This window comes from Phalacrocorax carbo, chromosome 1 (assembly GCF_963921805.1).
Source record: "Phalacrocorax carbo chromosome 1, bPhaCar2.1, whole genome shotgun sequence".
Taxonomy (NCBI): Eukaryota; Metazoa; Chordata; class Aves; order Suliformes; family Phalacrocoracidae; genus Phalacrocorax; species Phalacrocorax carbo.
This window is the reverse complement of record NC_087513.1, coordinates 30,890,944-30,917,657: the sequence shown is the minus strand read 5'-3', so window position 1 is coordinate 30,917,657 and position 26,714 is coordinate 30,890,944. Positions and strand designations below refer to the sequence as shown.

The window sequence follows — 26,714 nt, the reverse complement described above, 5'->3', positions numbered from 1 at the left end:
AATTTGTTAGGAAAAATAATGACATAGAAAATATGATCTCATCCACTACTGGCACCTCAAAAATAAATAATTTCTGTTTTTTAGCAATGAATTTCTGCTTACTATAATGACAAGCAATAAATTTTTCCCTTCATGGATCTCAGAGGACATTCCATGTAGTGCGCTATAAGCATACACCAAGTACTGTCTAGGACTGTAGCAGGATGTTCCTGAGATACCTGCATTCATTAAGCCCTTTCATATCTTTAGATTATTATAGTTGGTAATCAATACATTGCACACTGGAAATGATAATTGTTTAATTATTATAAGGGAATTTACCTTGGTATGACAATTTCCCAAAACAAATTATAAACATATCAAAAACTAGAAAGTGAATTCACTAAATATCAGGAGTCTGCCATTAAAGACCAAAAATTTAAATACATTTAGGTCTTTCAAGCCTAAATCTTTGCTACTGAAACATTATAGAATAGAAATTGTAAGTCCTAAAATAGTCATATTTATTGTTATGCTAATTTTATTAAAGTGATCTTTTCCCCATGATAAATCAAAAAAAGAAAAATTATTACATTCTCAAGGAAAATATTATTTGCTAAGTACAGCCACTATATTTCTCTGTCTTTATTACAACTACCTGAACACACCTATTTCTATGTTTTAGGCATGTTTAATATTTAGATTTCAAGAGCCACAAAGAAAAAAAATCACAAAATGCAGATTTTGCCAATAGCTCTGCTGGATTTTGGCTAGGCTTCTTCACTAGTCAAATGTACTATAGCCCCCCAGAATCAGTATGCTCGCTTTCTAGAAAATCAAGCCAAAACTGGTCTCACTCATCTTTAGCTCTGGCCATCTGCTTGAAGCATCTGGTAACTGGGTACATTCACCCACATCCAGAACGTGACTGCTCTCTTGCCAACTATGTGCCTAGGTAACTGTCGATATGTGCTTCTCCACTACTAATGTGACAACTGTCAAAAAGAAGTTGAACATGTACGAATCAATGTAAATTAAACCAACACATTACTTTCCCAAGTTACAGCAATAATTTTTTTGACATAATTGCTTGATAATGGCAACAACACATAAGTCACTTACACAGTGAAACCTTTCTAAGGCTAAGAACTATAAAAAGGGTACCAAATATCTTGAGTACTTTTGAAAAGTTATTTTTAACATTTAATCCTTGCTATTTTCTCTGACAACTAAAAAATATATACGTGCACTTATTAAAGAAAATCAAAACAAGTAATACTAGCAATGAGTTAAAGTTTTAGATAAAAACATCAGAATTATACATTCAATATTTGATTTAGGAAAAAGAAATAAAATAAGAAATCAGTTCAGATCCTTTTCAAAGTTTCTTTTTACGAAAAAATCCAAGTAAATAAAATTATTAGAAGTAGTCTAACATTAAAAACACCACACATGAAAAAATATTGCAAGGGGATCTGGAATGCCATATTAGAATTTAGAACACAAATGACAGTTTAGAACACAAATGGTAATGAAATGTGCAACTTCCACTGAAATTCATCCTCTTGCCATGTAAATGTAATTTTCTAACATCTCTGCTCACACAAAAAGAATACCTAAAAATTATTTTGTGCACTTCATATTAGAAGAAGTAAAAAAAAAAATAAGGAAACTGTAATTACTGAAATGATTAATTCCTTTATCAGGTATCATCAAACAAACTTTTTTTCTTCTTTTCTTATGACATTTGTGAAAAGGTCAGATGTATTCAATAGCTAGGGAGTGCGTGATTAAAAGTTAACAGCACATGAGAGGGAGATCTACGGAGAGAAAATCTTAAATCAAAGCCTGGAAAAGTAATCCAGGACCATGATAGTAATCTACTAGACTACGGTTAGAGGAAAAGAATAAATCCGAGGATATTCGAAGATTGTCATAGTGACTTCTCTCTTTTTTCTTGCCTGTCTGAACCACTAGTTGTCCCTCTTCTTGTATTTAAATTTTAAGCTCCATGGAGTAAAGCTTACAGTTTCGTTTTACAGGTTAGTACACAAGATGTCATGGTCCTTATCCACTACTATGGCTCCAATGCACAATGCTGCTGCTGCCACCAAATTCATAATAGTAACAAAATTTTATACTACTTCTATTAAGTGCTGTGATTATGTTTGGCAAACACCTTACTTCACATGCAGGTGGTCCCATAATTATCTGCCGTTCCATGATCAGTCACAGTAATCCTGATAAAATAGGTTAGAAAATAAGTGCTATATCTATTCCATCCTCCCATTTTCAAAAGAAGGTTTTACCAAATTTTCATTTAAGTCCATTGAAAAGTTATTCTAAAATAGCATATGTAATAAATTATCAGATACCATAGTAAATGTTCCTTTGACTTCCATTTTACTTTTTTGTTTTCATCACATCTATTTTAAATAGTGTATTTTCAAAGCTTTACGATTTATTATATTGCAAAGTTTTCCAAAATACTGTAATATCATTTTTGATTGATACATGAAATAGTACTACCGTAAATTCTTAATTAATTTACATGGTGATAATACCTCTGATATCTGTTAAATTGCATGAAGATACAGTAAACAAGAGCACAAGGATAGTAGACCAGACTCGATTAGTGAAAGTGAAAGGGTAAATCTCATGTAAGTCTAGCTGACTATAATTTGTTTTCTGAATCTATCTTTATTTTTAAATTAAAGTAACCTCAGTAAAATCTTGTAATTCTTATCTTGTAATTGTCTAAGGTGTGAGAATTTGTCCTGGTTTATAGTCATATTAAACATTTTAAGCTTGTGGCTTTCCCTCAGGCAAATTTATTCCAACTAAGGAAAAAAATGAAAAGGAGGTGTAACAAGTTCACAAAATAAATGGAAACACATATGCTGAAATAATTATTCAGACACTGCAAATTGCGTCTAGGGTTAAACACAAGTAGCTTTGCCATTTCCTTTATATCCTGCACTTACTGCTCTTCAGGGCCAGGCTGAAGCTCTAAAAATCAATCATTAGAAAAAAAGTAAAGTAGATTTCCAAAATTAGTCAACATCCCAACAGGAAGCCCTAGTTAAATTTTTCAAACATGTCCAGATATTTAAGATACTCATTTTTGAGATTTTCAACCTAAAACTCTTAAAATCTAACTGTCATCTGATACTGTCAGCTGCCCAAGTTGAAAACCTCAGAATTGAGATCGTCAGAAACATATTAATTTCCAAAAATCCTCAATCATGTTTTAATGTGAGACTATATGTTAGCCATATGTGAGAATATAGAACAGGAAGAGCATATTACAGTGAAATGTTAATTTGTATTTGTAAAGAGAAATGGGATTCTGTATTAAACTCTTTGCTCCAGAGAGTGGAATGAAAGCAAGACTACATATGCCAGCAGAAATTCTTTACAATTTTACAAAGCCTATATAATTTCCAGCAACTGTATCGGACCAGCTAGTAAAGCTTACTTCTAGAAATGTTTTATTTCAAGACTGGTTCTTTTATGAAAATCTAGTATATTATCTTTTTGTGCTTTAACCTAAACTTGTACTCCTGCCTCAGTCACAAAATTCCTATACATATTTCAACAAAAACATCCTAGTTACATTTCTGTAGAGAAAAAAAAAAAAAAAAAACAAACAGATTTTTGTGCCAATTCTTGAAATATGTTAAATAAGTTGTATCTTTTTATCAATTGTGCTGTAATAAAAAAATTCCCAAGGAACTTTTTTTTTTAATGATACAACAAGCAAGGAAGAATTGCCATATAAAATTGTCAGGAAGATACTAAATGTTCAAACTTAAGTTTGTATATTTCCATAACACTTAAAAATTAAAAAAAAACTAAACCCCTAACCAAACTACAATCAGGTGAGGAATGAAATGCCCCATGCCTGATTTTTGGTTAGTGCCATTTCCAGATTTCTGCCCCTAGAACTGCTCAAAATGGTTATAATAACAAGAATTGAGAAGTGGCTCTTTCAGTTGATGTGTTTGAAAGGTAGCTTTGTATGAACAGCTGTGTTTTCAAAATGCTTGCCACCTCTAAATTGGTCCTTGTGAAGTGAACTGTTTGCCTTATTGCCAGCAGGGCACATTGCAGTGTAGCTGCTGCATTTTTAATTTTTATCACTGTCTCTCTAACTGCTGAAGTGGAAAAGAAAGATTGCCAAAACCTGACGTGTTTCTTTTCCTTTCTGCCCACTCTGACTTGGTTCTTAGCTGTCTGTTGCTCCAGTGATGAGAAACGTTGCTCAGTTTATTCATTCACTGAATGCCTTTTGCAGCTCAAATAATGGTGATACCCTCTTGTAAACCAAGGCTCCAGCTGTCAATAGCAGTAAATGAAACAAACCTAATTAAGACATACCAATCATTGTCTACACAAAAGATAATTAGGCTGCAAAAAGTCACACACATCAGGGTGCATTTTTCTAAAAGCAAGAGATAATACCTTAAAACCAAGAGGCACACCATATTTAGTAAGACAGAAAGTATGGATTGCAGTATGGATGGACTTCCAGAAGAAATTAAATAAGTTGTCCACAAAGACTTAAACAGTTCTGGACAGCAGGTCTAGTACAGGAAAACAATAATAAAAATACTGAATATCATTAATAACAAGCAATACTAACTTTTTAGATGCAGATTCTATTTAGACTTTTTAATTGCAGACATTAGGAAGCAAACCATACCTTTTTATCTGGATGAGGAAATATATGTACAAACAGAGTGCACATAAAATTTATAAATGCAGCTGGGTAAAGAATTACATCAAAGTCTCCAAAATGACGATGCATAGCTCCTGCTGCTGCTTGTGTGACAAGACTTATCCCACAGCTCTGCTTACTGGTGATAATGTGCTGCTAAACCTCATCGCTACAAGCTTTTCTATTGTACACCAGAGTAGGTACAAGTTTTAAGAATCACTTGCATCACATAGAAAATCTTGAGAGAACAAAAGAGCTATAATAAAAATAGTGGTTTTGCCTAACAGATAATGCTGACATAATCGCATTATTTGAATTAACTTTTTAAAAGAAAATATCTACTTTTTCACAGAAAGCTCTGCATACGTAAATCTCAGATATTATAAATACTACTCAAAGGAACAAGGCAAATAACCTTCAGGTTCTCTTTGTCCTTCTTACTAGTACCTTTTAAACTGGACATTTGAAATGCAAAACTTTCACATAAAACTCAAGATGGTACAAAGCTCTTAGCTTTAAAGCACTGGAACCCACTAACTAAAATTCTGAAAATCACTGTTAGTAAGAGTATTTCAATTTAATCTTTATTTAGCATTATCGGTACATATTTACTATTACCAGTACATTAAGGAAGAAAGGGAATCAATGCATTCCCAAAGTTCAAAGTATTACAAAGTTAAATGCTTATTTTCCAACACAAATATTTATCTCTGTGACACCACATTTTTCAAGGAAATTGAACTTCAATTCAAGTTTATAGTGTTGAGTGCAAGACACCAATTTACATTAAGTTTATTTTATTACAGTAACCTGCAGCTCACTCTTTGGTTCAAAATGGTTTGTACACATCTCAAGGTTAGAAATTAATTAATATACACAGACACACACACACACACAATCAATACAACCAGCTGGCGTAAGCAAAGTCATACTGCATAACTTGATTCTGGGTTTTCATCTCTTCAAGTGTGACCAGAAGACTGAACATCAGTAATCCATGTTTTCTTACCTTCTCTGTCAACATTGTGTAGCAGAGTCACACAATAATACTATTTTAAACGAAAAGACCAACAAAAAAGTTTTGCCACTCAAACGATTCTATGCAGATTCTATGCAATTTTTGCTGTGCATTTCACAACTTCACTTTTTTGTGTATTATGTCACATGTGTACTAGAGCCATATCATTTAGTTGTAGGTTGTCCTGTAAGGAGCAGGGAGTTGGACTCAACGATCCTTATGGCTCCCTTCCAACTTGAGATATTCTCTTCTATGATTCTATGATCTCATAAGCCACCATGGATGTCCAGAAACATTCTTTTATTTTGCACTTTGAATGATGGTTAATACCAAATCATTTTCATGTAAAATAATACATAGATATGACACTATATAAACGGAAAATCTTTCTGAAGGTAAACAATGTATTTTGCAATGATGACTGTGCAGGCTGGGAGAGATTGTGAAAATTATTCTACAATCTGTTATTCAAGGCACTCAACCCCAGTGAATATTTTATACAAGGCAGAAGCACTTTAGCTGGAGAAATAAGAAAGATTTATGCTAGAACACCATATGAGCTTGAGCTGGTGGCTTATTAGCTGGAGAGTTCACCAGAAAGAGAAAAAAGTAAATCATAAAGAAGAAGAATTTCAACCTGGATCTCCAACCTCTTCTTTTTTGCTGCCTTTTGCAGAAAGCCCACTATAATATATATGACAAGGAAATGTCCACTGGTGCCCTTTTTTTGTCTTGAGAATCCCATAGAAGCCGAAGTATAAACTCAAGAGGAGTATAAACTCAAATCCAGGAGGATGTTTTCTCTATGTACATGAAAATGTAGTAGTTTAAATGCTTTAACTGGTACAGCCTCTCAGGTACCTGGGACACACATGCAAAGTCCATCTTGTTCCATGTCCTACTTTTCACAGTGGCCAATAGCAGATGTCCAGGGAGGAGAAGAAAACCAGGTCAGCTATATAGTTATACTTCCCCAGAATACTTTCCCAGTATCTCTACTGAGCAGAAGTCCCTGAGAACCATAGTGGGATCAAAATGCTGAGATTTGTTAGCTGCAGTAGGAGTCTGTTGAATCTCAATTAATTTACCATTCAGGTAAGATTTCCAATGACCTTTCAATTATTAGAAGCTTACATTTTGTATTTGCCATGCTTACAGATACATTTTTAATATACAACCCAAATAAAATTCCAGAAGTCAATGGGACATGTGCTTCAGAAAGTGCATCAAGAACACAACCCAGTAAATTCCCTCCATGGACATCCTCTTTTCGCCCTACATAGTAAATTAGATCTGTGCATTTGCCATAGAATAATTTCTACCAAGATCTTTAGGAAATGGGGCAGTATTCAATATAGGTATATCACCTTGCCTCCTGGTAGCAAAATCAAGAGCAAGTTACAGGCATTAACTGTCCAATGCAAATCTTTATTTTTCTGCAAGCCTCAAGTTCATTTCATTTCCTAGAACAAAGGAACAGATTACATTTTTACTATTTCAGTCAGCCTGTCTTTCCATTTCAGTATAAACTGGTCCATTGGCATAAAAACATATTATTAATCTTCAAAACAGCAGAATGTTTTCTGTATGTTTATCTCACACATTGTCTGTTCACTTTATTAATACACTTACATGTTAAAATAAAATATTAGATGTCCTTAAATGTACATAACACGAACAGCAGCCTCAGAGACTTGCCAAATTGGCCCAGTGCCCATGTCACTCAATATGGTCCAACACCTTTCCTCTGAGCTGATATGGAATACCTACTTGGTCAATATTCTCAACCCTCTTGGGCCTGGAAAGGAAACTTAAAATCCAAATCCTTGACACTTGACTTTTGTAATTCTGTCTGTCTATACCAGCAACACCTCAAAAGTTATTTATCAATGTCAATGAAGCATTGATCTTATCTTACAGTACGTAAACAATGTCACTGTGAATTTTAACACTAGAGGCAAGGGGAGAAAGGGCATAAATGTGTATCATATGACAGTCTTCTGAGACAAAGTCCATTTAAAGTTAGTGCAAAGTCTATATTCTGAAGCAAATGAAGCAGTTCATGTGTACTACTTCATATACGAAAACACAGCTTTTGAATTATATGGCTTGGAACACAATGTACACTCATAGTTGGATTTTTTTTTTCCCCAGAAAAAACAAGTACATACCAAAAATCTGGAGACGACACATCTGATGCTTCAAGATGCTAAGGCTTCAGTCTTTACTATAATTTGGGACACGAAGACAGTCTGCAACTTCATAGCAAATTTCAGATCCTTGCAGAGCTACAGACCAAAGAAGCAATTGCCAGTGTAGATTTTTTTTTCCTTCTTATCACTCTAAAGACACTTTTCTGTTTTTATTATTATTCCCTGAAATTGAAGTTATTGAAGCCAAAGTAAGCAAGCTAGTAATTAGCCTGAATTTGACAAGATGATGAGCTATTTATTAAGAGGTACATATTTCTTTCTAATTACTCCTCTAATGCAAAAAACAAGACTTCTTCCCAAACAGCAGCTACAAAAAGAATTAGAAAATTATAAAACCTGTAGATTATCAATTTTGTATATTTCTGTATAAATATCTCACAGGCTTGCCTAGAGAATGTCATCATTAGGAATGTGTATTGATCCAACCATTCCTTTTTCCTTTGATTACACATAAATTATGTTCCTTATATTTATAAACTTCATGTTCAAAAGTTAAATATTCATGCTCTGTAGGATTTTCCTCAGTGTTTACATTTTCAAAGCCAACAGAACTTAGTCTGCTTCTAGTGATAACTAAAAGAAAAAAGAAAATATTTTAAAGGAGCATAAAATATGTGGAAAAATCTCACTGATATATTTTGCTTTGTACTTTGTGGATCTTCATCTTCCTGTAGAGCAATGCTTCACTGGATGTATGACAAGCTACAACTCTGAAGATATATTACTATATTAACTTCATTTATGCTATCTGGATACCACTACAATACTCTAGACACCACAGTCATTTTCTTTTCTTACTTGCAATAATTAACATCAGAGAGCAAAAGATGGCTAAATTAATTTATAACTTTATAGTTTCTTATACTAATTATTTCCTCTTCTTCTATTTTAGGTCATCCTGTCATTCCTGCAAACACTAATCAATCATGGGATTTGAAGTTAATACTACTAAATAAATGAATTGCTTAATCTCCTATGACCATCTATACATACTTCATCTTCACAAAGCTTATCAATTTTATGTCATCAAGGACAGAGTGACCTTCATTTCCACAAAATGCCTCTTACTACTGGACAAGTTGGTTACAAATTTATCACTTATCCTCAGGAAGAAAGTCCTTCACGATCATCATTTGACAAATGCAAGTGTGTGTATTATCAATTGACCAGGTCATACTGAATTCCATAACCACAATTGTGGAATACGAAAGGGTGTGTTACTTTTCTGAACATTTGAGCTAAGATGAAGGACATGCAACTCAAAATCAATTTTCTACTTGGCTTAGTTATCACTGCACTAGTACAAGCTGTAGAAAAAAAAGCAGACTGCCCAGAGTCATGTATATGTGAGATCAGACCATGGTTCACCCCCAGGTCTGTGTACATGGAGGCTCCCACAGTGGACTGTAACGATTTAGGCCTTTTTAATTTTCCAGCCAGACTGCCTGCTGACACACAGGTTCTACTTCTACAGACTAACAATATTGCAAAAATTGAACATTCAGTAGACTTGCCAGTGAATTTAACTGGTCTAGATTTATCTCAGAACAATTTATCCTCAGTGACCAGTATTAATCTTAGAAAGATACCACAGTTGCTTTCAATGTACCTTGAAGAAAACAAACTTACTGAACTCCCTGAAGAATGTCTCTCTGGACTCCACAATTTACAAGAGCTTTATATTAATCATAACCTGCTTTCTGTGATTGCACCGGGGGCTTTCATCGGCCTCAATAATCTTCTCAGACTTCATCTCAACTCAAATGGTCTGCAAATGATCAACAGGAAGTGGTTTGAAGCTACTCCTAATCTTGAAATTCTCATGATTGGAGAAAACCCAATAATCAGAATCGAAGATATGAACTTTAAACCTCTTATCAATCTGCGCAGCCTAGTTTTAGCAGGCATAAATCTCACTGAAATACCAGATAATGCTCTGGTTGGCCTTGACAATTTAGAAAGCATCTCCTTTTATGACAACAGATTTATCAAAGTGCCCCACATTGCTCTTCAAAAGGCTACAAATCTTAAATTTCTGGATCTAAATAAGAATCCCATTAACAGAATACGACGAGGAGATTTTAGCAATATGTTGCACCTAAAAGAGTTGGGAATTAATAACATGCCTGAACTTATTTCTATAGATAGTCTTGCTGTTGATAATTTGCCAGATTTAAGAAAAATAGAAGCTACCAATAACCCCAGATTATCATACATTCATCCAAATGCATTCTACAGACTTCCCAAGCTGGAATCGCTCATGCTCAACAGCAACGCGCTGAGTGCCCTGTACCGCAGTACAATAGAATCCTTGCCTAACCTCAAAGAGGTTAGTATACACAGCAATCCCATTAGATGTGATTGTGTCATCCGCTGGATTAACATGAATAAAACAAACATTCGCTTCATGGAGCCAGAGTCCCTGTTTTGTGTAGACCCTCCTGAATACCAAGGACAGAATGTGAGACAGATACACTTCCGGGAAATGATGGAAATCTGTCTCCCCCTGATAGCTCCTGAAAGTTTTCCATCTGCTCTGGATTTAAAAACTGGCAGCCATATTTCCTTGCACTGCAGAGCAACAGCAGAACCAGAACCTGAAATCTACTGGATAACACCATCAGGACACAAACTTTTGCCTAATACTATTTCCAATAAATACTACATTCATTCTGAAGGAACATTAGACATAAGTGATATAACAGAAAAAGAAAGTGGCTTATACACATGTATAGCAACAAATTTAGTTGGGGCAGACCTAAAGTCAGTCATGATTAAAGTGGATGGCTCATTCCCTCAGGACAGCCATGGATCTTTGAACATTAAAATAAAAGATATAAAATCTAATTCTGTTTTGGTTTCATGGAAAGCAAGTTCTAAAATTCTGAAGTCCAGTGTTAGATGGACAGCCTTTCTGAAAGCTGAAAACTCTCAAGCTGCACAGAGCGCTCGAATACCATCTGATATAAAGGTATATAATCTTACACATCTAAATCCATCAACAGAATACAAAATTTGTATAGATATTCCCACTGTCTATTCACAGAATAAGAAAAAATGTGTCAACGTAACCACAAAAGGACTGGACTTGGCAATGAAAGGCTATGAAAAGAACAACATAATAGGATTCCTTGCCTGCCTTGGTGCTCTTTTGGGAATCATCTCTGTGATATATCTCTACAGCTGCATCTCACAAGAGATGAACTATGACGTTGGACACAGCTCTCTAAAGAATTACCTGAAGAAACAATCCTTTTCACTCAGTGAGCTTTATCCTCCTCTAATCAGTCTTTGGGACATGGGCAAAGAAAAAAGCACCGCAATGGAAGTAAAAGCAACTATAATAGGAGTACCAACCAATATGTCATAAATAAGTCACTATATCACTTAATTTCTGAAATAAAAAGCACATGACTGCATTTGTGCTGAATAAAAAGGCAGCAAAAAAAAGTATTTCTTTTAGGAGCTAGACACCTGGACTTAGCTGCTGCTGACAAATGGGAATAGGTACTGACTCAGCATACGAGAAGAATTTTAACTAACTGGCTTCTAAGGGTATTCTACCAACCAAATACAACTAACTTCATTTTCTAGAACTTTCATGGGACTTTTAAGTCTGGAATACAGTGCAAGTAGCCAAGAACATTTTCTGTAATTTTTTTTTTAATTATTATATAAAAGTAGTGGAACTGAGCAATACCTCCTCCTGTGCTGTATTACACACACTAGCCACGAGTTTTTGCAGTGAACAGATATACTAGGATTGACACATGGTGTAATGAAATGGACAAATTCTGTAGAGTAGACACAGTGAGTATGTGAATTTTTTTTATGAGGAAAATACATTTTTGATTAAAATCAAAATAGTTTTTGGCTTGTTTGTTTCTAAAAAACCAAAACATTCTGGGAGCTCGTGTCTGGGAATAAACAAACTCATTCTAATGTCTGATAAAATATCTCCTTACATATTCTCCTGTTAAAACTCCAATCTGAACATATAGGATATTTTAGCTGGTTAGGCTGTATAACTGCAATAAACCACACAATTAAATATTTTCATAAAGTACTTACTCATAATAATAACAATGATATTTTACACTTTGCTTATTGTGGGAGGAAGAAGAGAGAAGGAGGGTGGGAAGGAGTCGTAAGACTGATAGGGAAATAGATTGTTAGCTACTGATAACAGCAAATTTTGAGCTGCTTTGGTATTTTCCCAGAAGCCTGAAAACTGAATGCAATGTTTAGACACAGATAATATAAGTCCAATATTTTGTCTTCAGTCAAAAGGGTAATTCACTTATTAATAATGTCTAAACTTGAGGCTGGCCATACAGGGAACTCAAATAGCTTGAACAGTTTAAATGATATTAAGGTTTTCATTCTGGACCTGCAAATTTCTGTTCAGCAATAACAACTGACTAGTTTATAAACCTCCTCAGCTTTTACAATGTAACAAGCAATAAATGACTGACAGAAACATTATTAGTAGAAATGAACTGAAACAAAATGAAAAGAGAACAATAAATACCTGACTACTCATATTGAAGCTGAAGTTCTCACGGGAGTAGGACTGGGCCCATAAGCAGCAAATGTGCACAAGAAGCTGCTGATCAGAATGTTGATTACAAGCTAAACCCAGTTCTGTTAGGATGGAAAAAGTGACTACTACTAAGCCCAGTAAAGACATCTGACCATTAAGATACCTGATGAAAAGATGTGGTATCTCCTTATGAAGAAAGCAACAGTAAAATTTTTGTGTCATTTTGGTTCATATATATGAAAACAAATAGGAAGAATGAAAAAAAATTGTTAACCCTGAATATTGTGCTTAAGGAAGTAAATATTCACAGAATGCATAGGTAGCTTGAATGACAAAGTAAAAATAGGAGTAACAAACATTTCTTGTAAGCCTTTAGTAGACTTTAACATTCTTTAAACTCTATAATAAGATATATTTTATCTTTCTAGCCTTGGCTGAAGTAAACATTTCTGTGGAATCACTGACAGAATTTTTGTAGGTATATGAAGACGAGTTACTTCTTGTATTTAGAGATCAACTTTTCCACTTATTTATAGTTTGCTGCATACTTTCATAATATTATTGGTCTGTAAACACTTATAATGTGGAATAATAATTTCACTTCACCTAGTACTAATGAATACCTTGCTTTCACATTAAAAATGTCCTTTTTATAGTTAAATCCCAGGATTTTTAAATTATGTAAAGGTAATTTTCAAAGTTGTTAAAGGCAGAAAGACGAAACTTATACTAATTTTAAACTACAAAAACTTAGGATATTCATAGAGTCGACATGTTTCATTGAAGAAGGAACTTTACAAATCTGATGAATCGCTATTGCACATAAAGGCACATTGAGATTGAGCAGAGAAATGCTGTCATGGCATGACAGATGGCAGCACTATGGACAGAGCTTCCAGAGCCGAGCTCTTCCTCGAGAAATGGTAGCTGAAATGGGACCCATCACCAAGCAGATATTGTACTTATCAGCAGAAACTTTTAGGTATATATTGTACGTTTACGTTTGGAACCAAGCTACATTTAGAACTTACAACTCCTAGAGTTTAGAAATTAAAATCTAATTTTTTCAGGCAAAACCATCTCTGCACAATGTTATAAAACAGCACACAAATACAAGTCTAATGTGGAGCACTGATAAGAAGACTTTTCCCCCTCACAGTATAAAAAAAGGCTTTATTTACTTTATTTAAATATTTTATTAAAAGTTTTTGTTGACAGATAAAATGCATTTTTATATGGAAGAATTCTCATACTAAACTTCTGATAGCTGAAATGTAACTCGATATATCTCACAAATATTTGAATCGTTCTATACTTTATACTGATATCAAATTAAAATATACCTTACATTTTTAGAAGAAATGGATTACCCCGTTGCTAATTGTTAAGATGTAAATTATTTCCTTCATACCTCCCAAAAGAGAAATATAGCAGCATTTTCTCAAAGTAACTAGGCAATCCTCCGTTGATTAAGGAGGATTAAGCCATTTTACAGCTCTGTACCTTCCTTTCTCTGGAAGTATCTCTGAAAGAATATGCTGAGCTTTTTTTTTCAGCACACCAAAAAGATGCATCTTCCGTAACTAACCATCACTGAGTAATATTCTTTATTTGTGTAAATAAGCTTTCAACTGCTATCACCCAAAAGTAAAACTTCAAGAAATACTAGGAAAATGTCCATAAGAACAGGGTCAAAAGTGTGTTTACAATAAGTTATGAGATCACAGAATTTTTAGTGACTCAGAATAAAACATTTGTGATTTGGTAGGGGTACCTAACTGATGGGGTACAAAGAAGGAATACAACTACAATAATGAGAACAGAGATATGCCTTCAAAGAGTTCTCACCAAAGGATCTGCAGAAAGAAATCCTTGCAGATTTAGATTAAAACTTTAAAAAGACATTCTTAGTAGCACATTCAAGTTAATATCAGCATCCATTTATCAATGAACTTACATGTCAACAGTATTACAATTCTTCAGTGTTCTACTGAGATGTTAAACACCTTTAAATTGAAATTTTACATGTTTCTAACAAAAATGTAATTTTAGTGATTTTTTTTTATCAAATTCTATTTACTGTAAGATGTTAACGGCAAAAAGCATGTTGGAGGTGAGGCCATTTAAACATCCTTAAATTAGATTTCAACATGTATATTATTCAATTAATGCTTGGTTGACCCTTTTATTATATACACTTTTGTATGTGTGTGTGTGTGTGAAGTACTTCTGTACTATTGGCAACATGTTAGCCTGTCCGCAGACCTTTATTTCATTATATCGGTATTGCATTATTTTATCAACTATACAGAAGTAGTATCTTGTAGAACACATAACAATGCTTTCAACAGCAGTACTCTGAACCACCTACTATCCATATAAACATAACACCTTTAATATCTACACAGAAACATCTCCATGATATTAGCCTAACAAATCTCTAAAAAGATTCATTTTTTCTCCATGACCAAAGATATTCTTGATATTAAAATCCCCACAGAAGCTCCAGGTGAGCAGTGGGATTCTTGTGTAGCTGTGTGTAAAAATGGATAGCTGTTCTTTCCACAGATATACTATTCTATAAGCCTGAGGGTCATTAGGAAGTAATAAATCCGCCTTTTAGCTTTGGTAGCTTAGTGTACATTTAACTTACATCACTTCACAGACGTATGCCGAAAAGTCTAACAATTTTTTCAGCAAAGTGTAATCTGTTAAAAATGTACAGGAAGAACTTCCTAATAGTGGTATACTATACTTTGCAATAATCTCTTCATTTAGAGGAAGGTTGTTTTTTCCACACAAGGCAGAGGGCTAAAGTTTCTCTGTCTTTTATTAATTAGGATGTTTACTCTCTTTAATGGAGGTTGGAACTGACAATGAGCTATACTTCATTTCCTCAGAAACAGAGAAAAACATTGTTACATACCTGTGTTTTCATTTATTTAATAGTTTTCTCTCAGGAATCCAATGCATTGAAAGCAGTACTTACTGATTATTCAAACCAGAAAATAGTAGCTCAGAAATAGATTAACTTTATCTTGGCATTTGACAGCAAACCTCATTCTAAAATATGCTACTAAGGAAAGAGAGAAGGCAAACATGAGTGTTTGAAATGTTTGGCTAGGCAATACCTAAAACATATGACTGAAAAGACTTTTAAATTCAGTTTCCTAATTCAGCTACGTTACTTCTTTCTATCACCTACTAGACTGAAATGTAGTGTTTTATTCATAAAAAGATTAAGCATTTACTTCTTGGTAAAACATTTACAAAAATCAGTTCCAATATTCCAACAGCTAACACAGGCAAATGCTAACTTCCGTATGTACATTTAAGTTTCTGCTGTAGCTACAATGATGTGAAATCATAACTCCAAATACTAGCTGAAAAACTTAGATTAAAAAAACTCACACAATAAATGTTGATTTACATCCTAAAAGGAAATTTCCATTTCCAAAATTCACTAATAAAACTCATTTTGCTGGTGTAGCCTTAAGCAGTGACCTCAAGATAACTTAAAAAGAAATGGAGATTCTTCCCTCAGTCTTGTGCTGGCCAGTAATAGAAGAGACACAATGATCAACAATAATCTTATACAATATTTTTTGTTATCTGAAACCAAAAGAGACATTTCAGAAGAAAATACCTCTATAGTCTAGAAAATAAGTTCACATACTAGACAATACGAGAAGAACTGAGGTTTTACAGAGGAAAAAAATGAAAACTATCACTCTGTCAGACTTAAGGAAGAAAACAATTCGTAGTAATAAACTGCATGGAGTGAAACCAGAGTGGAGGTGGGGCACTGACAAGACAAGAAACTTTACATAGCAGAAAGTGTACAGTAAGTATGACAAGTTAAGTATGAAAACTACAGAAGACATTTTGGAGGATATAGTTAATGGAACAGAGAGAAAAGCCACTGAACACAAGCCACTAGAACCAAACCAAGACTAACAATTCACTTCGTGCTACAGGTGATAAAATGTTCTTGGAAACAGATTAACAATTGCAATCAGTTTTTGTAGAGGTAAGAAACAAGGTGATTAGAAACATATCCAGAGTAAAAATTCACTGGTTTTACCTACTGAAGATCATGATACTTCATCACAACATAGCTTACAGAAAGACATCTTGAATAAAATTGTTGGGGAAGCAATAGATACAAGTGATGTTTTAAGAACACTTTTGTGTCCCATGAACAACAGTAGAAAGAGGTTGGAATAAACTGCTAGGTAGGAAAAAAAATGCATATTGCTAGAATATTGGTTGACCTTCCAAACCAATTGTTTTGGTAGGTCAGTTGGTTGATGTACCAAATCTGTAATTTGAATATCTTCCAGTTTAATACCATTGGAAATAATTGGAACCAATGTTCTCAGGAAAAGGCAGCATACATACTCATGGAATATACTAAGCTACAACAGAAAAAGAGGAAGATTATCAAAACAAGAGAAAGATTATCTAACCATTCAGTAAACATAAAAACAAGACACTGAGAATAAAACTCAACCTAGATGCCAAAGTTTGTGAAGATGACAAATAAGTGACCAAACTAATTTACCCATATAACAACTCTAGAAGTTGGATATTAAACAAGAGAATTGCAATTAGTCTTTTATATGGATAAATTCAGTTTGATTTATTACTGAAACTTGGCAAGATTTTCATGATTGCAATGTTAAAATACATGACCATAACCCGTCTAGTGACAACTGTGCTTTGAAACGGAGAACTGTGCTATTCACTTCAGGTTCAATAAAAGCTCTGAGGGAGTTGAGTCCTCTTCAATGTTTGTATTATAGGACAGTGTGAAAATAATCTAATGATTCAGACTAAATTCTGTTCATGATTAGCTGCACTTCAGTATTCTGAGACAAAATGTACAAGCATAACTTGTAAATAGCATAAGCATACAGTAGAACTAGAAACGAATAATGAAAACTGACCCTATGGTACGTGACCGACTATAGTTATATTATTGTTCTGGTTACTTTAAATAGTGTTTCATTTCTATCGCCAGAGTTTTCAAAGAGAGATATGAGGTTAAGCCAGTTGGACAACATATTTAAAAGACTCGCTATTTTGAACACTAAAGAAAAACTTTAAATAAAAGTAGTGTACATGCACCTACTTGACTACAGTATTCTCAGAGAGGTATAAAGCTGCAGTTACATTGAAGTGCCTTCCCATTTTCAATTTTAAAAAATTAAATAGACTGATCTTCAAAGAAGCCAACTGTAAAAGAAAGACTGCAAATGGTCATAAACCTGGACTATTTTTTTCAAATAATGGACAGATAACTTTTGTCTTTGGCTGCTAAAGAGATTATGATCAATTGTCAGAGCTACCAAACATGAATGAAACAAAAACTATGACTCTGTAATTTCTATTTCTAGGAATTACAACTACAAAAAATAATGTTTACATTTAATTAATGCCAAGAAAAGAATATCCATATCTTTTTTCATAAAAAATGGAAAGTATATTCACCTAAGAAAAGTCTATACATTATACAGATAGCTATACTATATATTATTTGGCTAACCAGTTAAATAACCAGTAAACTGTGATGATTAATGACATAAACAAAGCTATAACAAGACACAAATATCCAGTTTCATTTTGAAAGCTCTTTGATGCAACCCTCCTGATTTTCAGGTGTTGCTCCAAAGGACACGTCCTCCTATCTCTCATAGGTCTTGTCAATCCTGTACGTATATCTCTGGTATCCTATGGCATAAAAAAGAACTCTAGATGCTTATGAAAGAACAATCATAGAAAAAGAAGTCCCATTATATTCCAAAGAAAACTGGATATTTGATGGGAACTGATTTTTATCTAAGATGTTATTTTACAGTTAATGAAGCTCATTCCTATTTAGAAAAAAAAGGGGCAGGGGAAGGGAGAGAAAGTTCCAGTGTCCTTGGAACATTAAAAAGGATTTATATGATTCTTTAGGCATTTAAGAACAAACCCTTCCATTTTCATTTGCCAAATTACTGTGACAGAACAAATACAAGTATTTACACAATAAGAATTAATAAAATACCTGAAATTAATTGCTGATATGAAATGTTGACATTCTTGTAGAACATTCAATATTCATTGAACTAACAATTTCAGATTTTAAAAAGTTCCATTGGAAAATGTTTAATTCCTTCTGAAGTTCATCCCACAAAGACATTCAAGACTATAAATCAAGAGTCTTCAAAGCAACTGAATCTTTTATTAAGTCATTCCTCCCTTCAGATGAAGCTGAAAACTACAAATAAAATTCCTCTGGCAGCTAAAAAATGCTTTTTACAAATATCTCTCACTCAGTAATTTTTTTTCTCTCAGCTTCAATTATTTTTAGACTTTATTCCAAAACTCCTTTTCTTTGCCTTAATGCAAACACTGTGTTCCTCTCCCTTCCATCATCGCTGTGGGTCCTTTGCCTATTTCCTGCTACTATTGTTGCCAGACTGTCACATCATTTCCAACACTGCCATGAAGGACAGATGTTGTCTGACTTAATAAAGAAATTATCAAGCAAACATCATATTTGGAGGCAAAGTATTTGAATAGCAAAATATAAATATTAAAGAAAGACCTGGAATTCTTAAAGAAAATGCTGGTGTAAAACCAATCTGCTACTAAGGTGAAGTATCTTTCAGGGAAACAAAGCATGAAAATGTAATGACAATCAGATTAAAATAATAACAATAATATGGGAGTGAGATAAAGCTGAAAGGGCAGGCAATTTGGGCAGATGGCCTGTTCCTGATCCTAAAATAGCTGATGTTCTTTTTAACATTACAGTTTAGAAGAGTGGAAAGCAACTCCATCTTCGTTACCCTTACGTAGCAACTGTTCATTATTCGTGTTGATGACAATTTCACACTGTCATGCAAATAGCCATAATGCTTTTGGGAATCACAAAGATATATGCTGTACATATTCAGGTGTGGTAAGCAATTCAGAGTAAATGGCCAAAAGAACAAGATATTAAATATCATAATAATTATAGCTTCTTGATCCAAGAACTTTTACATTATTATCTCTACAAAATATATCCCCCTAACATGGAAATATGGGATTTCTCTCACAAGTTGAATACACTGATTCTCTCCCACCCAAAGTATACAGTCACCCAACACCTCAATCACAGAACAGCATTTCCTTCAGTAGGAATTCTCTACTAAATTAGAAAAAGGAAGGTAAGGAAATAACTTCCTAGAAGAATGTAACAGCCATGGTGAACAATCATATTCTTCCTTCCAGGAATTATCCATTAAAGAAACTACCAAGATCTACAGATTATTGAGGTCTGAGCACCACTCTGAATACTTGACTGTTCTCATTGTTTGTCCTGGCTAGAGCTCAAGTGAAAACAGAAGTGCTGAGTATGAAGTACATACAGGAGATTATAGTCTTCCATAGCTGAGTGCTAAATTAAGGGTCAAGGAAGGCTACAGCTCCTGTCCTAGATACTGCTTTCTGCTTCAGAATGTCCACACATGAGACAAACTACTTTCCAAGCCATCATCATGAAATATACAGGTTGATTCCTTTTGACAGTCCAACTCAACTTTACTCTTTATCTTCATATGTCATGCAGATTTACACTCTTTCCCTGGACCAATGCAAGAATAGGATCCCTCCATGACATTTGGCATGATATATCACCCCGAGGCTGCCTGCCTGTATTTGCAGTGTGTGGATTTGATCAGACAACATTGTTGTGAGCCAGATAGACAGCTCTCAGGTTCACACAGATAAGGAAGCAAACAAAGCAAACATGAGGAGTCCCATGTTAATAACAAGGTATTCATAGGTGATCCCTTCAGTTTAGACTGTTGCTGCAGATGGAAAAGCAAACAAGAATTGGACTCCAACGGAAGCATGTATTTATTTCACTCTCCAGCACTTAAAAATACCTGAGAGCTAGGTGCCAGAACAAGGGCTGGTAGGGCAATTAGAGTTTCTTCTATCAGTAGAAGACAGAAGACAAGGAAGAAATTGAGATGTAAATATGAACCTATTTATGTTCTTTTTTAAGGACTAAACTCACTAAATATGGTTTCTAGTAACATCACAAGAGTGAAAGAATTACCTTGTTCATCTTTTTATGCCTAGCAATTACACCACCTGGATCACTAGACCTTGAAGGATAGATAAATGAATGGGAAGGTTATCTCTGCAAGACAAAACAAGGAGAGGCATGACCAAACTGAGGTGTGCAACAGCATGGACAACACAAAACTGAGTAGAAAATGAATGCTGCTTTTCAAGCTAACTGAATAATTAGGAAACACAAAAACAAATCTCAAAGCTTTCCTGATAGTTAATTAGCTGTGCTTCAGAACCTCAACAAAGAAAGAACGTGCTCCTTTTAAAAGTAAAATAAACACAGGCTTTCCACTGGTCAAAAACAGACAAACCTGAAAGAGAAATATTCTAATTTTGAAAAAACAGTGATGATAATTTTCATCTCTACACATTTCTTCCAGTCAAGACCTAGATTCTATAAAGAAAGCATTTTAGCATTCATATACTACAATTTACAGGTCAACGGTTTGCAGTTTTGTTATTTAGCATGTGAGTACAAGTCAGATTCCTTGAGATGACTGTTGGGAATAACATATGAGGGCAGAATCTTGTGAGAAATTCTTATTTTTTTGTATGAAATTGTACTCTCTGCTGTTAACATTTATAATGTCTTTTTGTTTCTGCCTCTAGGATGAATTTCAGCGAAACTTAAAAACATATAGCTGAATACTTTATAGCACCAAAGAAACCGGGTTATTCTCCAAAGACTACTAAAGACAGCTAAAAGACAATGCTTTGGCATAATGGCAGAATGATTTTATAGGACACAGAACAATATGATGAAAGTCATCTATTCCTATTTATTCTAACATTTTAATGGAAGATAAAAGGGCTACAGAGTTAGAATTATAATTTTTAAATTAAGTGCAGTGTCCAATAACTATGCAAAATAAACAACCATTTAAAATTAGTCTCACCATAGTAAAGCAACCACCATCATTAAACTGCAGGTAATCAGCTATGTCTTTATCAGTTTATAAAAGGATTAAATTAAATCAAACTGTTACTATTAATTTTAGTCTCTTAGATTTATTTAATCTTACCTTAACATTTACTATAAAATGGGATAGGTAAATATATATTACTTAGGTAGCTATTTTAAAAATGCATTTTTGTCTAGTTAGTCAGACTATTGTAAAAACAGCAATACAGTGATAGCTTCTGAGAAAAATTAAGCCATATAACTCAATTTTGTATTACTTTGACTTGACACACTAAGATGCAGTCATATTCATTTTACCAATTCACTACTGATTTTGTGCTTTCCAAAAATTAAAGTGTTTACTGATCCTAAGTGTTTAAGTCTTACATAATTTATTTCATAAATGCTCTGCAGGTATTTATGAGAAGTACATGCCCATTTTTAGCAAACTAAGTGCTGTATTGAATATTCATGTGCCACACAATGTATGCCAAAACATGAAACAATGCTTTCTCCTAAAATGCTTGCACAAGCTCACCTATCTATACCTAAATTATATAACATATGCACACCACTATCTCAGTTCTATTTCTTCTACAGGCATGTAAGAGGATTTCAGTACTCAAGCTAGGATGAACTGCATCACCATGACTTCAAGACTCTTAGCTTGACAAGTCCAGAATAGCACTGTCCACTGTCACAACACTTATAAATGTATATTTACACTATCATATCCAAATCACGCTGTTGCCTTTCAGGCTGTTAGAGTCCAATTCAAAATTACTTCCTTCCAGGAACTTCAACCTCCCTCTCACCCTTCACAATTCTTCCATTCATTTAGCATTAATCTACTGTTTGCTCTTACACAAAATCACACCAGCATGAGTACGCAGCCCTCCTCTTAACTACTTTCTACTTTAGTAATGCTTCTTCTTTTTCCCAGTGTCCTATGAAATGTATTTCCAGAGATTCCTTCTCTACGCTATTTGTTATCATTTTATAATTTTCAATTACATGAAAAAAGAACAGAAAAAAGCTGAATTATTCTGTGGATTTGAGTGCAAATTTCAAGTATAGCTAGAGGAACCTGGCAACCCTGCAACCCTGAAAGCTCTGCAGTATGTTCCCCCACTTACTTCAGCAGTCAATTCTTCTCAAACAATATTATGTTAACTAAAGCTTACTTTCTCTCCCTTGGTCTTACAAAAGCCAACTAAAATTGAAGATGTCCACTAGAGCTAGAGTAATGTTAAGTTATTTCTAGCTTGGGTAATGGCTGGATTATTAGAAAGAGAAAAGAGAAAGAATATATAATGTTATTCATCCAGGCTTTCAAAAGCATCTTACAACTTACAAGCATACACTAATAAACATATTCCACCAAAGCACAAACACCAAAGAGAAAAGCCTTCTGCTGCCCTGAACATTGGTTAACTAAATAGTTTCAAAAAAATGGATCAAAAAACATATTGTCAAAGTGTTGTTGTTTTTTCTCAACCAAATCAAGAGGTAGATATGTGCCCACCAGTACGTCCTCACACAGCAAAAGCGCTTAGGTGTGTAACTTCCACTGAATTTAACAAGTACTACACTCTGACCTGTTTGGGTGTTTTGAACATTACTAAGCATGTCCCTGAACCATCAAAAGCCTGGCCCCATGAACCTAACTATCTGACTCATGGCCCTCAAAAATGTTCATATACATGGCTCTACCAAAGACAAAAGCAATGTACATCACTCATTTAATTGAAAACATTACATATATTTTTAAGTAATAGAAAATGGGAAAAGAATAGTATTTATTTAAAATGCTTAAAATAGAATACTTTGTGGAGATCATCTGTTTCAGGATTAAATAATTCAATATCCATCAAAGAAATATTGGATAGTCTAGAATTTTAAGTACCAGCAAATGAATGTTCTATATGTTCAGATATTATCTACTTACAAACAAAAGAAATATGCCATACAATCTATTCTAAATTTTTTTAAGATACAACAAATAATGTAAGTTTCCTTCAGATTCTTACTCCTGACCTAAAAAGTTTGCAAGAGCCTGCGCCTGCTATTCATCTCTATCAATTATCTTCCTACAGGATTTCTTAGGCTTCAGTTTGTCTTCCTCCTCCTTTTGTCTCCTTCATTTGAAAATTTCTTTTTGCTTCAATTGTCTTACACGTGAAAGTTCCCTGTCTTTGTATGTCATGCAACATCATTCTCCCACTATCAGCATCTCTTCTTTTGTTTAAAATTCTTGCACAGAACTCTACTTTTCCCTTCACAAAATTAATACTCCATCACATTGGATGTGTATAAAATAACCTACATTCTTCTTGCTAGAACCCTTACATTAAGTATGCCAAACTGTATGTATAATGAGATGACTTTTCAGTGAGTAGGGGTTTACTTTAATCAAGAGTGTGGAAACTATCATCTCATAAATATTCAGAAAATAGAAAGTCTAAGGAAGGAAAAAATACTTAAAACAAAAAAAAAAAGTTAGATTACAAACCTTAGCATATGTTGCTAACAAATCAAGTGCAGACCATGTAGGTATTACAAAGAAAAGGGAGGGAAAATCAGAAACTGTAGATAATAATAATTTCCATACATAATAAGTCATAATTCACCAAGTGTCAAGGAAAAAGTTACAATACTAATTGTAAAATAAACAATAAAAAATTATCTATTAGAAAGTGAAAAGTAATAAATGTTTGAGCAATGAAGAAGAGCATGCTTGGAAATTCTGGCTAAAATGAGAAAGGCAGATACAACAGGTAGTGTCATTTGGGAGGTTTCATCCAGAAGACAATTGGAAGCTGATAACCCTGTGTTATTAAGCAAAATACTTTCATAAAGAAATCTCAGAGGGAAGGAGACACTTCTGTCTCTAATTAAAGACAGAGCTCAAGGTCCAGGAGCTGCTTAACAGTATCAATTATAATGCCACTAATAACCAATTAAGGTTTGTGATTTTTCTAAACATTACCAGAGCCACGGCAATTTTTATTGTTGCTTTTAAGAAGCCTCAAAATTCTTTAAAAATAATTAATTTTAAAGGATTAACTCAAAAAATCCATTTAAAGGCAATAACAAAAGACACTGGAATGTATTCAAGTTTGTTCTAAATCATATCCAAAGTAAGTGTATTCCACTAAAAAGGAAGCCAATCAATGTCACACGGAATAAAAGCTTGAAGAAAAAGAAAAGGGAAGAGCAGGAGGAGAGGGGAGAAAAAAGAAAACAATCAAATTAAGGAGAGGAAAGATGTAAAACGAATAATTTCATTTAATATTAAGTTATACATGAAAATACTGATGCAAAAGAGGCAGACTACAGTAACAGAAACTTTTTTTAAAACAGGATTTTTTTTTAACCAATTTTGAAACTGTTAGTAAACTAACTGAAAACTTGGAAGGAAGAGAGACTGAGTAAGCCAACTAGGTGTCTGTATGTAAAAACAGAGCTGATCTGTTGAGTCTCTGAGGATATATCTACACTTAAAGATGCCTCTCAGATGCACTTTAGAGAAATGTGAATTAGCAAGTCCATAAAGTGCTGTGCAGCACTTCAAGGCTTTTACTAGCTTGGGTCCAAGTGCATTTGAACATTATTAATCTGACAGAAAGGTACATTAGCTTAATATCACTTTCATCAGCCCTGATTAGTTGGGAAAGACCCCACATTCATATTCCTAGATTGTATGCACAAAGGTGCTAAAAACCATAGTACTAGCCATGGCAGTCTGGACAACCATCCCACACCTAGGATGGACTAACCCTAAGACTACAAACCTGGGAGTGGCTCACTGGGGAGCAGCTCTGCTGAAGAAGACCTGGGGGTCTTAAGAACAGTTGGCTAAATGCCCCAGTAGTGATGTAGGCCAACAGTATACTGGGCTGTATTAACATGAGAGTAGCCAGTAGGTTGAGAAAAAACATTCCCTTTTACTCAGCATTTGTTAAACAACCTCTGCAATAATGTGTCCGTGTGGATCCCCACCCCACTGTACAAGAAAGGCTCCTAAGCTCTCGGGGGCTGGAGCACGTGCCCTAAGAAGAGAATCTGAGGCAGCTGGGCTTGTTCAGCCTGGAAAAAAAGAAGGATGGTGAGGAATAAGTAGCAGCTTTTTAGCATCTAAGAGATGCCTAAGAAGACAGAGCCTGGCATGTCACTGAGGCACACAGCAGAAAAATGAGCAACACCACCATAAATTGAAACTGGGTGGGAGGGGCTTTAGGTAGATATAGGAAAAATAATTAATTATGAGGAAAATTATCTTGGGATCAAGTTGCACAGACATACTATGAAATTTCCATTCTTGGAGGCTTTCAATACCCAACTGGACAAAATCATAAGCAACATGATCTGATTCATAGTTTTGAGCAGGAGGTTGAACTAGATGACTCATCTTCCAACCGGAATAATTCTGCAGAGGAACTATATCCCCAGAGATTATACATGTGATGTAACCTGCTCAGAGAAGCAAGAATATTTTAGCTGAAATTACTCCAAAGTTTTGATCAGGAACATCCTCTTATTCCTTTTTAAATGATTCAAAGAGCTCTTCTTGCAGAGATGCTATAGTTTTGGTAGGTTGCTAGGCCTTTTAAATTTCTAAATTTTAAAACTGTATTCATAAGGCAGACAGCTATTTCCATACTTTTTAATTATGTGGCCATATTTATTTAAAATATAATTAGTCTACTTTTTTTGCACCTAATTCTTAGGAATTTCTTTAATGCCTTTTCTCCTATTCTACCATTTTCATTATGATGCTCCTTGTACATATCTAAATGGCATTGTTTTGCATAAACATAGAACAACAGACTGTGAACCTGAATATAAGAATTTTTCCTTCTTTTTTCTTTTTTTCCAGTGCAGATGTGAGTAACTAGCTATAACTAGCATCTATTTTTCTGGAATATAAAAAATTTAGAATAAATCCATCAACATGAAAAAAAGATTTAAATTGCCTTCCTTCTGCCAAAAAAAGTATGAAACTTTGATGATCCGGAAGATCCTTCCTCTTGTACTACTAATTATTTCAAAATTTCATTTATTTGCGGCATGGTTTTGTTCTATACCTTCAGTCCTTCCTTCTTAACATTTCATTCTGTCTTCAACCTTGAAATTTCAGTTTGATCAAGGATAATTCTCTCCTATGTAAGGTAATGTCCCAGACTGTATGCCTAAACATGCAGTTTCATCACCATGATGACAGT

The 26,714-nt window shown here is 34.2% G+C and overlaps 2 protein-coding genes across 5 annotated transcripts in view; one reads left to right on the top strand and one right to left on the bottom strand.

Moving 5' to 3' along the window:
• The window catches only part of LRRN3 (leucine rich repeat neuronal 3), a 37,867-nt gene extending 24,928 nt beyond the window's left edge, over positions 1-12,939 (top strand). For 2 of the 3 annotated variants that reach the window (XM_064447472.1, XM_064447479.1), the window contains one exon: positions 8,823-12,939. In XM_064447472.1, the coding sequence (XP_064303542.1) occupies positions 9,174-11,300 (2,127 nt within the window). In that variant the 5' untranslated portion in view covers positions 8,823-9,173 and the 3' untranslated portion in view covers positions 11,301-12,939. Of the gene's footprint in view, positions 1-7,521; positions 8,176-8,822 lie in introns of those variants that run through there. The other variant, XM_064447488.1, reaches the window with a different exon arrangement.
• The window catches only part of IMMP2L (inner mitochondrial membrane peptidase subunit 2), a 481,592-nt gene that overhangs the window by 263,768 nt on the left and 191,110 nt on the right, over positions 1-26,714 (bottom strand). The window lies entirely within an intron of this gene.